The sequence below is a fragment of the Gallinula chloropus genome, assembly GCF_964237585.1.
Source record: "Gallinula chloropus genome assembly, chromosome: 5".
Lineage (NCBI taxonomy): Eukaryota > Metazoa > Chordata > Aves > Gruiformes > Rallidae > Gallinula > Gallinula chloropus.
The window spans coordinates 26,928,937-26,942,023 of NC_140090.1; the positions used below are offsets into that span (position 1 = coordinate 26,928,937).

At 52.2% G+C, this 13,087-nt stretch overlaps 1 protein-coding gene across 1 annotated transcript in view; it reads right to left on the bottom strand.

The window, feature by feature from the left end:
• The window catches only part of ADARB1 (adenosine deaminase RNA specific B1), a 41,659-nt gene that overhangs the window by 14,313 nt on the left and 14,259 nt on the right, over positions 1-13,087 (bottom strand). Inside the window, exons 3-6 of the mRNA XM_084264787.1 lie at positions 10,545-10,659; positions 7,051-7,219; positions 4,707-4,855; positions 3,482-3,650 (exon numbers count right to left, since the gene is read on the bottom strand). Coding sequence (XP_084120913.1) covers positions 3,482-3,650; positions 4,707-4,855; positions 7,051-7,219; positions 10,545-10,659 — 602 coding nt within the window. The remainder of the gene's footprint in view (positions 1-3,481; positions 3,651-4,706; positions 4,856-7,050; positions 7,220-10,544; positions 10,660-13,087) is intronic.

Here is a 13,087-nt window from a genome sequence, read left to right on the forward strand (position 1 = left end):
GGGTTGAAACTGTATGATCCTTGGGGTCCCTTCCGACCCATACTGGTCTGTGATTCTGTGATCTCTGTTACACAGAGAGGCTGAGGCACTCGGGACTTTGCAGCCTGGAGAAGACTGAGGGGGGAATGTTATCAATGCTGATAAATCCTTGAGGGGTGGGCTCAGGAGGACGGGTCAGTCTGTGTTCAGTGCTGCCCAGGGACAGGACAAGAGGTCGTGGGCATAAACTGAACTATAGGAAGTCCCACCTAACCCTGAGGAGGAACTTCTTTGCTGGGAGGGTGGCAGAGCCCTGGGCCAGGCTGCCCAGAGAGGTTGGGGAGTCTCCATCTCTGGGGACATTGAGATCCTGTGATCCTGGGCGCTGTCCTGTCCAGCCTGCTCGAGGCGGGAAGGTGGGATTGGGGGATCTCCCTGCCAGCCCTGATCAGTCAGTGAGTCAGTGATCTTATTATTTACGGTGAGAGGAATAGCTCTCTCTGTGGCTGTTGAGAAGCCACACCAGCCCTGTCACAGAGCTTTCTGCTTGGAAACAGCCCTGAAACCCAAAACCAGCTGTATGGGCATGGACACAGCTGCAGAAGAGGCAGCCTTTGGTGAGCATGCATGGGGTTTCCAGATGTTTGTGCAACTTCATCAGAAAACCAGGTCAAGAAGAGAAAAAGCCATTGGGGAAATAAAGAGAAAGAATCACACAGTCACAGAATCACAGGGGTTGGAAGGGATCCCCAGAGCCCATTGGGTCCAACCCCCTGCCAAAGCAGCTCCCTAGGACAGGTCACACAGGTCGGTGTCCAGACGGGGCTGGAATATCTCCAGAGAAGGAGACTCCACACCCCCTCGGGCAGCCTGTCCCAGGGCTCCCTCACCCTCACCAGGAAGAAGTTCTTCCCCAGATTGGTGTGGAACTTCCTGTGCTCCAACTTGAGGCCATCACCCCTTGTCCTGTCCCCACAAAGCACTGAGAAGGGGCTGGCCATGTCCCCTGCATCCCATAGTTCAGATATTGATAAACATTAATAAGGTCCCCCCTTAGTCTTCTTTTCTCCAGGCTGAACAGCCCCAGCTCACTCAGCCTTTTCTCACAGGGGAGATGCTCCAGGCCCATAATCATCTCTGCAGCCTCCTTTGGACTCTCTCCAGGAGGTCCCTGGCATTTTTATACCAGGGAACCCAGACCTGGACACAATACTCCAGGTGGGGCTTGACCAGGGCAGAGCAGAGGGGGAGGATCACCTCCTGTGACCTGCTGGCCACACTCCTCTTGATGCCCCCAGGATCCCATTGGCTCTCTCAGCCCCCAGGGCACACTGCTGGCTCATGGCCACCCTGTCACCCACCAGGACCCCCAGGTCCTTCTCCGCAGAGCAAGGTTGAGTTATGAACTGCCATTTGGATCCCCCACGCTGAGTAAGCACAGAACGAGGCTGGTATGTGCGTTGTGACCTTCTTTCCCATGAAAGACTGCCAGGAATAGCATTTCCCCTTCTTTAGAGTAGAAGAGCACCAATGCCATCCCCTTTAACAACTCAACCTAACGTTAAAAACTTCTTAGTTCCTGCAGCCTTCCCAGCAATGAAATGGGATGAAGGACAACAAAGAACTTATTTCTTCTCAGCAAGACATCAGCCACGATGGGAATGTTTCACAGGAAGTTACGGGATTATTTGAAGCCCCAAAAACCCCTTAAAATGAGTGTAGGTGGAAATATACATCAAAAAGAGAATGACAAAAATACAAAGTACCAGGGGACAAGGTTAGGATCCATTTAAAACAAATGCATGGCTATTAATGTCCCAGAATCACAGAGTCACATGGATGGAAAAGCCCTTTAAGATCATGGAGTCCAACTGTCCCTGTCCTGTGCTGACCCATATCCCTGAGCACCTCATCTCTCCGTCTGTTAAACACACCTAGGGGTGGGGACTCAGCCCCTCCCTGGGCAGCCTGTGCCAGGCCCTGACAACTCTGCCAGGGAAGAACTTTTCCCTCACAGCTGAGCTGACCCTGCCCTGGCACAGCTTGAGCCCATTTCCCCTTGTCCTACCTCCTGTCCCCTGGCTGAAGAGACCATTGCCCATCTCTCTGCACCCTCCTGGCAGGTCAGTGTAGGTGGTGAGAAGGTCTCCCCTCAGCCTCCTCTTCTCCAGGCTGAACACCCCCAGCTCCCTCAGCCGCTCCTCAGAGGATTTTCCCTCCACCCCCTTCCCCAGGCTGGCTGCCCTTCTCTGGACTCGCTCCAGGACCTCCATGTCCTTCTTATGGTGAGGAGCCCAGAACTGGACCCAGCACTCGAGGTGCAGCCTCACCAGTGCCCAGTACAGAGGCACAATCCCCTCCCCAGACCTACTGGCCACACTATTGCTGACACAAGCCAGGATGCCACTGGCCTTCCTGTCCGCCTGGGCACACTGCTGGCTCGTGTTCAGCCTGCAGCCACCCAACACCCCCAGGTCCTTCTCTGCCTGACAGCACCCCAGGTTTGGGGTGTGCAATTCACAAGAACAGCTCCTACTTTAACCACCTGGTCCAGTTGGAATCAGCCTGGCTGTGACTGGACAAACCCCCAGAGGTGTTTTAATCAACAAATAACTAAAACCAGCATCAGCTGAAGAACTCAGTGCTTCTCATCTGTTGTGCAAAGAACACAGAGAATACACACAGAGAGGCTCATTTCAAACACCACGCTGCAGCCCTCCCCTACTCCTGATGCCCCTTAGAAACACTGATGCTATTTTGGGGCTTGGGGGGCAAATAATTTGTCCTTTTATGGTTTTGAACAAAAGAAAAATCTTAATCAAAAGGGACAACAAAAGAGGAATCAAATAAAATAGAAAGAAAAGCACTAGTTAGGGAAGCAGATTTCTTTAACAGGAAAAATTTTTAAGCTAGAATTAAACTAAATTTAAAGTGAAAAATTCAAAGTGCCTATCAGCTGATTTATATTCTAAATCTACCTATGGAAAAACATATGTATCACAGGACCCCAGATTAGTTTGGTGGAAAGGGTGCTCAGAGCCCCCTCCAAGTGCCACCCCTGCCATGGGGGGTGCCCTACACTGGCCCATGGTGCCCAAAGCCCCATCCAACCCAGCCCTGAGCCCTGCCAGGGATGAGGTATGCCATCAGAGGTCGTTACTCAAATCTAACAAACACTATATTTATTGTGCTGGTTTCCTAACACTACACTACTCGGTGTGGGGGGAGCATTCCTCTCCTATTTCCCAGCAAAATGAACACAAAATAAAGCTGTCATGACTTGGAGCAGCTGGAATGACAGATGATGGTCTCACCCAAAGCCAGCAGCAGCTCTGACACCAACAGCAGGTGAAGCATCACAGCTGTATCCCTGACAGCCACCCCCAGCTCACGGCTCAGCAGTGGAATAAGCCAAGCCATAGCCTGGCACCACCACCACACACCCCTTTCTCACCCAGCAAGGGAAAAGCACAGCACAGAAGCCAAGCACTCAGGGCCTCACCTCGCTATCTTGTCGCTGCAGGACATGGTGAGCAGCCTTTCTCCTTGCAAGACGCCGTCCCACGTCTGGATAGTGGTGGTGGAGCGCACGGGGATGGTCCCTTCCCCAGACTCTATCTTTGTCCGTAGCTGGCCTCGTGCTTTGCGGTTCGGATGCCTGTCCCCTTGATCTAAATGACAAAAGAAATCTCACTCACAATCAGCTGAGAAACATTCTCCAAGGGTTCCACAGACAGGAAGCAGAGCTGATTCAGTTCTGGCCAGTTCTGGGCTCCCTGGGATAAAAAAGCCAGGGATCTCCTGGAGAGAGTCCAGAGGAGGCAACGGAGATGATTAAGGGCCTGGAGCATCTCCCCTGTGAGGAAAGGCTGAGTGAGCTGAGGCTGTTCAGCCTGGAGAAAAGAAGCCTGAGAGGGGATCTGATCAATGGTTATCAATATCTGAAGGGTGGGACACAGGGGGAAATAGCCAGCCTCTTCTCAGTGTCTGTGGGGAGAGGACAAGGGGTGATGGCCTGAAGTTGGAGCACAGGAAGTTCCACACCAAACTGGGGAAGAACTTCCTGGTGAGGGTGAGGGAGCCCTGGGACAGGCTGCCCGAGGGGGTGTGGAGTCTCCTTCTCTGGAGATATTCCAGCCCCGTCTGGATGCCGACCTGTGTGACCTGTCCTAGGGAGCTGCTTTGGCAGGGGGTTGAACCCAATGGGCTCTGGAGGTCCCTTCTGACCCCTACAGTTCTGTGAGTCTGTGATGAGAGGGATTCTCCTGTGTAAGTCTCGGCCCAGGGTAACAATTCCTGTTGCTCCTTGCAAATCAGCTCCAGCAGCAGCCGTCTCTCATGAGCACCGTCTTCTCCACCACGCTCACCACCAAACCAAGCTCTCCAGGAAGGAGCAGGACACAGCGTGGGGTTCCTCAGTTCCTTTCTGTGTGTTACGGTGTTAGAAGGAAGCTAAGAGACAGGCTGGGAACGGGGAGGGCAGACAACCACCATTAGAAGATGGAAGCACAGCAACGGCCCTGGTTAGTTCCAGAGAAACACTGGGTGACTCACTGGCTCCTCTTGGCTGGCACTCAGCCTCTTCAAGAGTTCAGATTTAAGGGTGTTTTTAAGAGACCTCTGTCTAACACACAGCTACACTGAAAGGAAAGAAGACACCTACATTTTAACCATGCTCAAAGAACACCCCGACCCCCTGTGGGTGCTGGGGGTTGCTGCTGTCGTACCCTCTTGTGCCGCCTCATGGGGTGAGAAGATCCGAGCGTCGCCGCAGGGAGATGTGCTGATGTAGAGGTGGAACTGCACATTCTCCTTCAGCCTGAACCCGCCTCGCTCCGACCTGATGAAGATGGATTTCTGCTGATCTTCTTTATTGCTGAAATGGAGAACAAAGGTGGGGTCAAAACTGGCAGGAGCACGGGAGGAACTGGGAGCTGGTAGTCTTCACAGGCATTAAAACCAAACACAGAAGATTCTGTAGTATAAACCTGATGTATAAAGTGTAAAGCTGATGACAGCAAGCTGAGTGGTGAGGTTAAAGTGCTGGAGGGATGAGCTGCCATCCAGAGGGACCTGGACAGGCCTAAGAAGTGGGCCCAGGTGTACCCAGATTCATCAAAGCCAAGTGCAGGGTCCTGCACCTGTGTGGGGATAATCCCCGTTATCCATACAGGGCAGGAGATGATGGGCTGGAAGCAGCCCTGAGGAAAAGGACTTGGGGGGACTCGTGGGTGAGAAGCTGGATGTGAGGCACCAATGTGCACCTGCAGCCCAGAAGGCCAACCCCATCCACACACAAGGAGTGTGGCCAGCAGATTGATGGGGGACTCTGCCCCTCTGCTCTGCTCTGGTGAGACCTCACCTGCAGCGCTGTGTCCACCTCTGAAGCCCTCAGCACAAGAAGGACATGGACCTGTTGGAGGGTGTCCAGAGGAGGCCACAAAAATGATCAACGGGCTGGAGCCCCTCTCCTGTGAAGCCAGGCTGAGAGAGTTGGGCTGTTTCAGCCTGGAGAAGAGAAGACTCTAGGGACAGACCTTATAGGGGCCTTCCAGTCCCTGAAAGGTGCCTGTAGGAAGCTGGGGTAGAACTGTTCCCGAGGGCATGGAGCGATAGGGTGAGGGCTAAGGGTTTGAAAGTAGAAAAGGGGAGATTTCGGTTGGATATTAGGAAGAAGTTCTTCCATCTGAGGGTGGTGAGAAACTGGCACAGGTTGCCCAGAGAGGTGGGGGGGGCCTCATCCCTTAAGACATCCAAGCTCAGGCTTGATGGGGCTCTGAGCGACCTGGTCTAATGAAGATGTCCCAGCTCACTGCAGGGGGTGGGACTAGATGCCATTCAGAGGTCCCTGCCAACCCAAGGCATTCCATGATTCTGTGATTTAACAGTAACTGCAACCAACAACAATTAAAAGACCATTGAGCCCCGAACCAGAGAGCCCTGACATCCCCAGAGCTGTTGGGCACTCCACAGCCAACGGAACACCACAACCCTTTAGCCCACTCGAGATGATTTTGATTTCCATGTTCACAGGTCACAGAAGGATTCCCTGATATTTCTCCTCCCTCCCCTCTCAGAACTGACACCTAACAGAATCCATGGATTGTTCACCTTAGGGCAAAGGGCCTGAGTTGTAAATGAAAGATCCTAACACCACAGGCTGGGTGCCTCCCATGGGGTAGATGTCTTACAGACGCCTTCCCAGTGCACTGGGATCAACTGGGCTTCTGATTCAGTGAAATGTAATAACGCTGAATAGATTGATGTAGATGTAGCTTGAGATAATTAATATGACTTTAATTTGTGTATTTTGAGAATAGATTTGTTTTGGATTTCAGTAGAATCTGGCTGTAACCGTGTGGGCTGCTTCGTGAGAGCGGCTACAAAACTGAGCCAGAACAGTGCAACAGCCTTGAAGCTAAAGAAAGTGGAGATAGGGGAGTCATAACTAATGAGACCAATGACCAATTAACAGACAGAGTATATCTTGTTTACAGTTAAAAGGGGTTCCTAACTAGTTTGTGCAGGAATGGGGTTTTGAGCTCAGGAATGTGTTTTGGTAGCTATGGAGAAACCCATAAAGAGCAGGTGCTGAGAGAGAGGAAGATAACCAGCCTTCATCCCTGAAGACCACCAGAAGACAAGGCCAGGTTGGCTGGGGCCCTGGGCAACCTTGTGTAGCTCCAGGCCTGGACGTTGGTGGCCTTGCCTGTGGCAGGTGGTTGGAGGTCTCTGATCCTTGGAGTCCCTTCCAACCCAGACCAGTCTGTTATTCTATGAAGACCCCCTGAGTGTCACTGAGCATGCTCTATCTGTGAGGAGTCAATGTAAATGACTTCCTGGAAATAATTTGCATAACCCTGCCTTTTCTTAGAAATATAATGAATCTGTAGAGTTAATCTGTATAACCATGAGAACTTTGGCTTTAATGGGGGCACACACTGGGAGCAGCGATCGATCCCCTGTGTGCCCAGCGCTGCAAGAAAGGACACCTGCTTCATAGCCACCAAGGCTACTGAGTTCTGATCCCAGCTTTCCAAGGCACCACTTCCCTCTGTCTCTCCAGCTTACCTTAAGTAGAGCTCCAGTTGTGTGTAGAGAAACTTGAGCAGGCAGCGGCGCGCGATGATCTCGGCGTGGCAATCGTTCAGCGCCAGCCCGCGGTCGCTCATGTATTCTCCGTTGATGCACTTGGTCCCCGTGGAAACGCTGATTACCAGGGCATCCTTCACATCTGTGCCTGCAGGACAGGATTGCAGGAGGAAGGAGCAATTAAAATCCCAGATAACGAAGCAAGTGAGAACCCAAAGGCGCTGCTGGGTGTCTCCTTTCTCTTTTCTTAACGAAGCACTGTTTTATTTCAAGCAGAAGCTTCGCTCAGCTGAGGAACACTATGCTACCATCCAGAGAGACCTGGACAGGCTGGAGATCTGGGCAGGGAGAAAGCAAGAGAGGTTTAATAAAAGCAAGTGGAGAGTCTTGCCCCTGGGAAGGAAAAACCACTGGAATCAGTACAAGCTGGAGGTGACCTCCTGGAGAGCAGCTCTGTGGAGAAGGACCTGGGGGTCCTGGTGGGTGACAGGGTGGCCATGAGCCAGCAGTGTGCCCTGGGGGCTGAAAGAGCCAATGGGATCCTGGGGGGCATCAAGAGGAGTGTGGCCAGCAGGTCACAGGAGGGGATCCTCCCCCTCTGCTCTACCCTGGTCAGGCCCCACCTGGAGTATTGTGTCCAGTTCTGGGCTCCCTGGGATAAAACAGACAGGGATCTCCTGGAGAGAGTCCAGAGGAGGCTACGGAGATGGTTACGGGCCTGGAACATCTCCCCTGTGAAGAAAGGCTGAGTGAGCTGGGGCTGTTCAGCCTGGAGGAAAGAAGCCTGAGAGGGAATTTGATCAATGTTTATCAACATCTGAAGGGTGGGACACAAGGGAAATGGCCAGCCTCTTCTCAGTGTCTGTGGGGAGAGGACAAGGGGTGATGGCCTCAAGTTGGAGCACAGGGAGTTCCACACCAATCTGGGGAAGAACTTTTACCCAGTGAGGGTGAGGGAGCCCTGGGACAGGCTGCCCAGGGGGTGTGGAGTCTCCTTCTCTGGAGATATTCCAGCCCCGTCTGGACACCTCCCTGTGTGACCTGTCCTAGGGAGCAGCTTTGGCAGGGGGTTGGATCCAATGGGCTCTGGGGGTCCCTTCCAACCCCTGTGATTCTGTGATTCTGTGATCTTTATCCCACACACAGCTAAGAAAGGTCTGCTGAGTGAAGAATTCAAAAAGACAGGTCAAAATGTCACATCCCTCTAGCAAAGCAGCAAAAAAAAGGCCCAACAACCCAGTCCAATTCCTCTGAGGCTCTCAAGGCCTCACCGAGTTCTGCCCAAGGCCTTCTGCTGTCTTCCTCCCACAGAACAGTTACCTCAGGGAAAGGTAAGTCATTTACATTTCCCACTGAAAGTGGGAAACCCACTTCCAGTGCACTCTGAGCACCCAGAGCTGAGGGTACTGCCACAAGCACCCGATGGCAGGGCTTATACACAGGGGTGAGGCTAGGGATAAGCAAGGTGACTGAGAAATGGGCTACTTGAGCTCTCACTCCTGATGAAATACGTGGCCTTAAAAACCTGAGCCTGAGCTCACAGCCTGCTCAGGCCCATGGCAGGAGGTGTAGCCCATGGAAGATCCTTCATTCCACAGCACAAGGCTGCACAATGGGGTCACCTGATCCCATCTAATCCCCAGACACGTATCCAGGCAAAGAGGGTTTCTAATTCTGGATACAGCTATTTTTAATGTATGCACACATTAACTAAGACTTAATTCCTTGGTCACGTGGCTCTTCTGGGAACTGTGGACACAGGACTGTAATTAAAATGAAAGCCTGTTAAATATTACAAAATATATCCAGTAAACCCACAGCATGTTCCTCATGGTGCTTTGCATTTGAGGCTGGAATGCTGTGGGTACCAGACCAAGATTTTTGGTTGCTGGAGGAGTGTCAAGGCTTTCTCTCCCAACCTTCCAAAGGCTGGGGAGGGCATGAACCTGGGAGGAAGCACAGCCAGGACAGCCAAGCCACGTCAATATCCCCCTCTGTAAGATTCATGCTCATCAATGAGAGCTTGGGGAAGAGAACAGAGGATGTTTGAGGTTACTGTGTTCATCCACCCACAAGTCTTCTTGCCATTCTTCTGTCTTCCTCCTGTGCCCCCAGAGAGGGCAGCAAGCCAGCAAGCCCAGGTGGGTGTTTGCTGGCCAGGGTCAGCCCACTGTCGATGTCTTGTGACAGAGTTTGGGCCACGCTGTCCCTTTGTCACATCCCCCATTCCCAGAGCACGGGGTTGTCATCTACCCAAACAAGTACCCTCAGATCTACCACCTACAACTACCTGAAGGGAGGGTGCAGAGAGGTGGGCGATGGTCTCTTCAGCCAGGGGACAGGAGATGGGACAAGGGGAAATGGGCTCAAGCTGTGCCAGGGCAGGGTCAGCTCAGCTGTGAGGGAAAAGTTCTTCCCTGAAAGAGCTGTCAGGGCCTGGCACAGGCTGCCCAGGGAGGGGCTGAGTCCCCGCCCCTGGGTGTGTTTAACGGACGGGGAGATGAGGTGCTCAGGGAGATGGGTCAGCACAGGACAGGAATGAGCCTAAAGGGCTTTTCCAACCTTGTGAGTCTGTGACTCTGTGATCTTGGCAAGGAAACACCCGCTTTGGAGGAGCAGGACCCTCTGAACATCCCCCCAGTAGAAGGGCTGGTGTTGCCCAAACCACCATGGGAAGCTGCTACGCAGCCAAAAGGGCCAAGAGAAGAGCCCAGGGCACATGCTGCATGGACACTGGGGAGAGACCTGCCTGTACATTCATCACCCATCTCCAGTTGGCTCGTGCTTCCCCACTGGGGATGTTTACAACAGGCCCAAAACAAATGTCCCATCCAGGTTTCAGATGGGTTTGAGACACCAAGATAAACCTTTGCCTGAGGAAAGCTCGGCAGCAGCGTGGACGTGGAGCTTCACTGGTTCAGGTGATGTGGCAGAGCCCAGGACTCATGCCACCAACCAGACAACCACGACACCATCACCCTTTGTACCCAGCTGCCAAACCCCAGGGTGCTTTCTTCAGCTGCTTCTCCTAGAACGACCAGGAGCCAAAGCACAACGAATAAAACCCAGCAAGGACAACTTCAAGTGGAAAACCTCAGAAGCAAGCGTGAGCTCTCACACAACAAGCCCAAACCCCAGACTGCCACCAGTGTGACCAACATGTCGACACTTCTGTTCCATTTACTGTTGCCTTGTCCATTTTAAAAGGGGTCCCTGTTTGGAGACCACGACCCTCACATGCCTCAATCAAGCAGAAGACAGGAACGCTGTGGAAACAGAGCTACCTGCAGGTCTAAATATCCTATAATTATCCTTAGCCAAGAATTAATTGCTGTATTTAGTGCACCTTGATGATTTAATAATGAAAAATCTATTTCAACAGCACTTGACTGCAAAAAAAGCTGGATTAGCCTGCAAACAGAGCTCTCCCACCCAAGCAGATAGAAGAGTTATTCTGAATTTCCTCTCTTTACCTGTTGTCATGACGATTCCAGCCAGGACTTTTCTCCTTGCATGTGGAGACGTGAAGTTTTCTGTCAAATCACTGAATTTATCTACAACCAAGCGTGCAACAGCGTCAGCTAAAACCTGTAGGATCACACAGAAGCACAGGTGAGGAAATTAAACCACAGGATCTCAACATTCTGGTTGATTTGAGCTCTTAAACAAACCAGTGCAGTGAATGAGATGAGTGGACACTGAGGCATCAGCAGGAGGGATGGTTTTCAGACACACCGGACACTCTCAGGTCTTTGGGAGTAGAAGAAGCGCCCTGTGTGCTCCATGTCTGTCCAAACAGGGTCAGACAGCCCTAAGCCAAGCATCAAAGCACCTCATGCTCACCAGCATTGTGAATATCTGCGGCGTAGGAGAACAACTGGGTAGACAGCTAAGCCTCTGCTCTCCTGCTCAACCCTCAGAACACACCATTTAGAACTGTTGGAGAGGGTTCAGAGGAGCCATGAAAATGATCAGAGGGCTGGAGCACCTCCCCTACAAAGAGAGGGTGAGGGAGCTGGGCTTGTTCAGCCTGGAGAAGAGAAGGCTGCAGGGGGACCTCATTGCAGCCTTCCAGTCCCTGAAGGGAGCAGAGAAACAGGAGGGGAATCAGCTTGTTAAAGGGCAGAGACTGGCAGGACAAGGGGGATGGATTAAAGCTAAAGGAGGGAAGGTTTAAATTGGATATTAGGGGGAAGCTCTTTCCAGACAGAGTGGTGTGGGACTGGAACAGGCTGCCCAGAGTGGGGGTGGGTGCCCCATCCTTGGAGGTGTTCAGGCCTGGAGGTTGGTGGCCCTGCCTGTGGCAGGGGGTTGGAGCTCTGTGATCCTTGGGGTCCCTTCCAACCCAGACCAGTCTGTGATTCCATGATTTCAGTATCCTGGACACCAGCCCTGACCAGAGGACCATGATGCAAACCCCGGGCTCCTCACACCAATACAGAAACCTTTTATAACTATCAAATTCATTCTCTGTTACATAAATCAGAACAAATCCCCTTTCAGTACTGCTCAAACTCTTTCTATTTCTTATTTTTACAAGACACATACAAATTTCAGATCTAAAATCTCAACATATAACCCAAAATAATCTATAAGAGCAGGAAGGGGCTCTCTTGCCCCTGCAGGAAAGCCTGAGCAGTGAGGGTCACTGCTGTATCTTGCCATCAGGGTCACCCTGGCCTGACTGGAAGGGCTGTTCAATTCTCATTTTAAGGAAAATTTCAAACAACCAGTCCTGATCCTGCTGAGGGACAGTTGGGCTTCACGTTGCAGCTGATCTCACCTGCAGTGTTTAAGGCAGCTGGAGCTGGAACAGCCAGAAGAGATGAGTCAAGATGAAATTCTTGGCTTTTCACCTGAAAAGAAACTGAAACCCGGGGCAACCTCTGCGACAGCATTGCTGGGATGGCTGGCTGTTCCCAAAGGAGTGGCTGGGAAAGGCAAGCCAGGTGTTCCATGGCATGGCCTGGCTGTGTTCCCCCCCAGCTCCCTGGGTGCCCCTCACCTTCTCGTTAGCATGAGAAGCTGAAAAGTCCTTGCCTGCTTGGCAGCCACTAAGGGCATCTGCATGTCATCAGCACCAAGCATGGCACCACACCAGCTGCTACACAGAAAATTGACTCCATCCCAGCTGAACCCAGGACACAAGGCTGGCAGGAGAGGCAGGGCAGCCCATCCCTGCTCATGCCCCAACAGCACAGGGAGGAGGAGCAGCAGACAAACCCAGAAAAGAGCTCAGGTCCCTCCCCTGGAGTGCCAGGTGTAAAGAGTATGATCTCCTCTTCTGTGAGTTGGCATCCAGCAGGACCTGAGATGTTCTGCCTGGCCCACAGGTTGACACACAAGGACCTGCCAGCACCAGGCAGGTGTCTTAGATACCCAAAAGCATACCACATGGTGCTGAGCACACACATGAGCACCGACATCAGGCCCAAAAGGATGCTTGTGGCTGAGAATCTTCTGCTTACAAACTGTCTTTGGGCTCTCTGATAGAAGAAGATCATCACTCAAGGGCTCAAGGCAACCCCTGCACTGATGACCAGCAGAGCTTGGGGGCACCCACCCAAAATGTTATGAACTCCTAAACACAGTTCCAAACACAGACTGCCAGGGTCCAAAGGAAAAGAAAAGAGGGTTTGAAGCCTGCCAGCCCGATTCCCCACTGCTGTCATAGAATCATAGAATCACAGACTGGTCTGAGTTGGAAGGGACCCCAAGGATCACAGAGCTCCAACCCCCTGCCACAGGCAGGGCCACCAACCTCCAGGCCTGGAGCTACACAAGGTTGCCCAGGGCCACATCCAACCTGGCCTTGAACACCCCCAGGGATGGGGCACCCATCCCCTCTCTGGGCAGCCTGTTCCAGTACCTCACCACTCTCTCTGGAAAAAGCTTCCCCCTAATATATAATTTAAACCTTCCTTCCTTTAGCTTCACTCCATCCACCTTGTTCTGCCATTATCTACCCTTTTAACAAGCTGATTCCCCTCCTGTTTCTCTGCTCCCTTCAGGGACT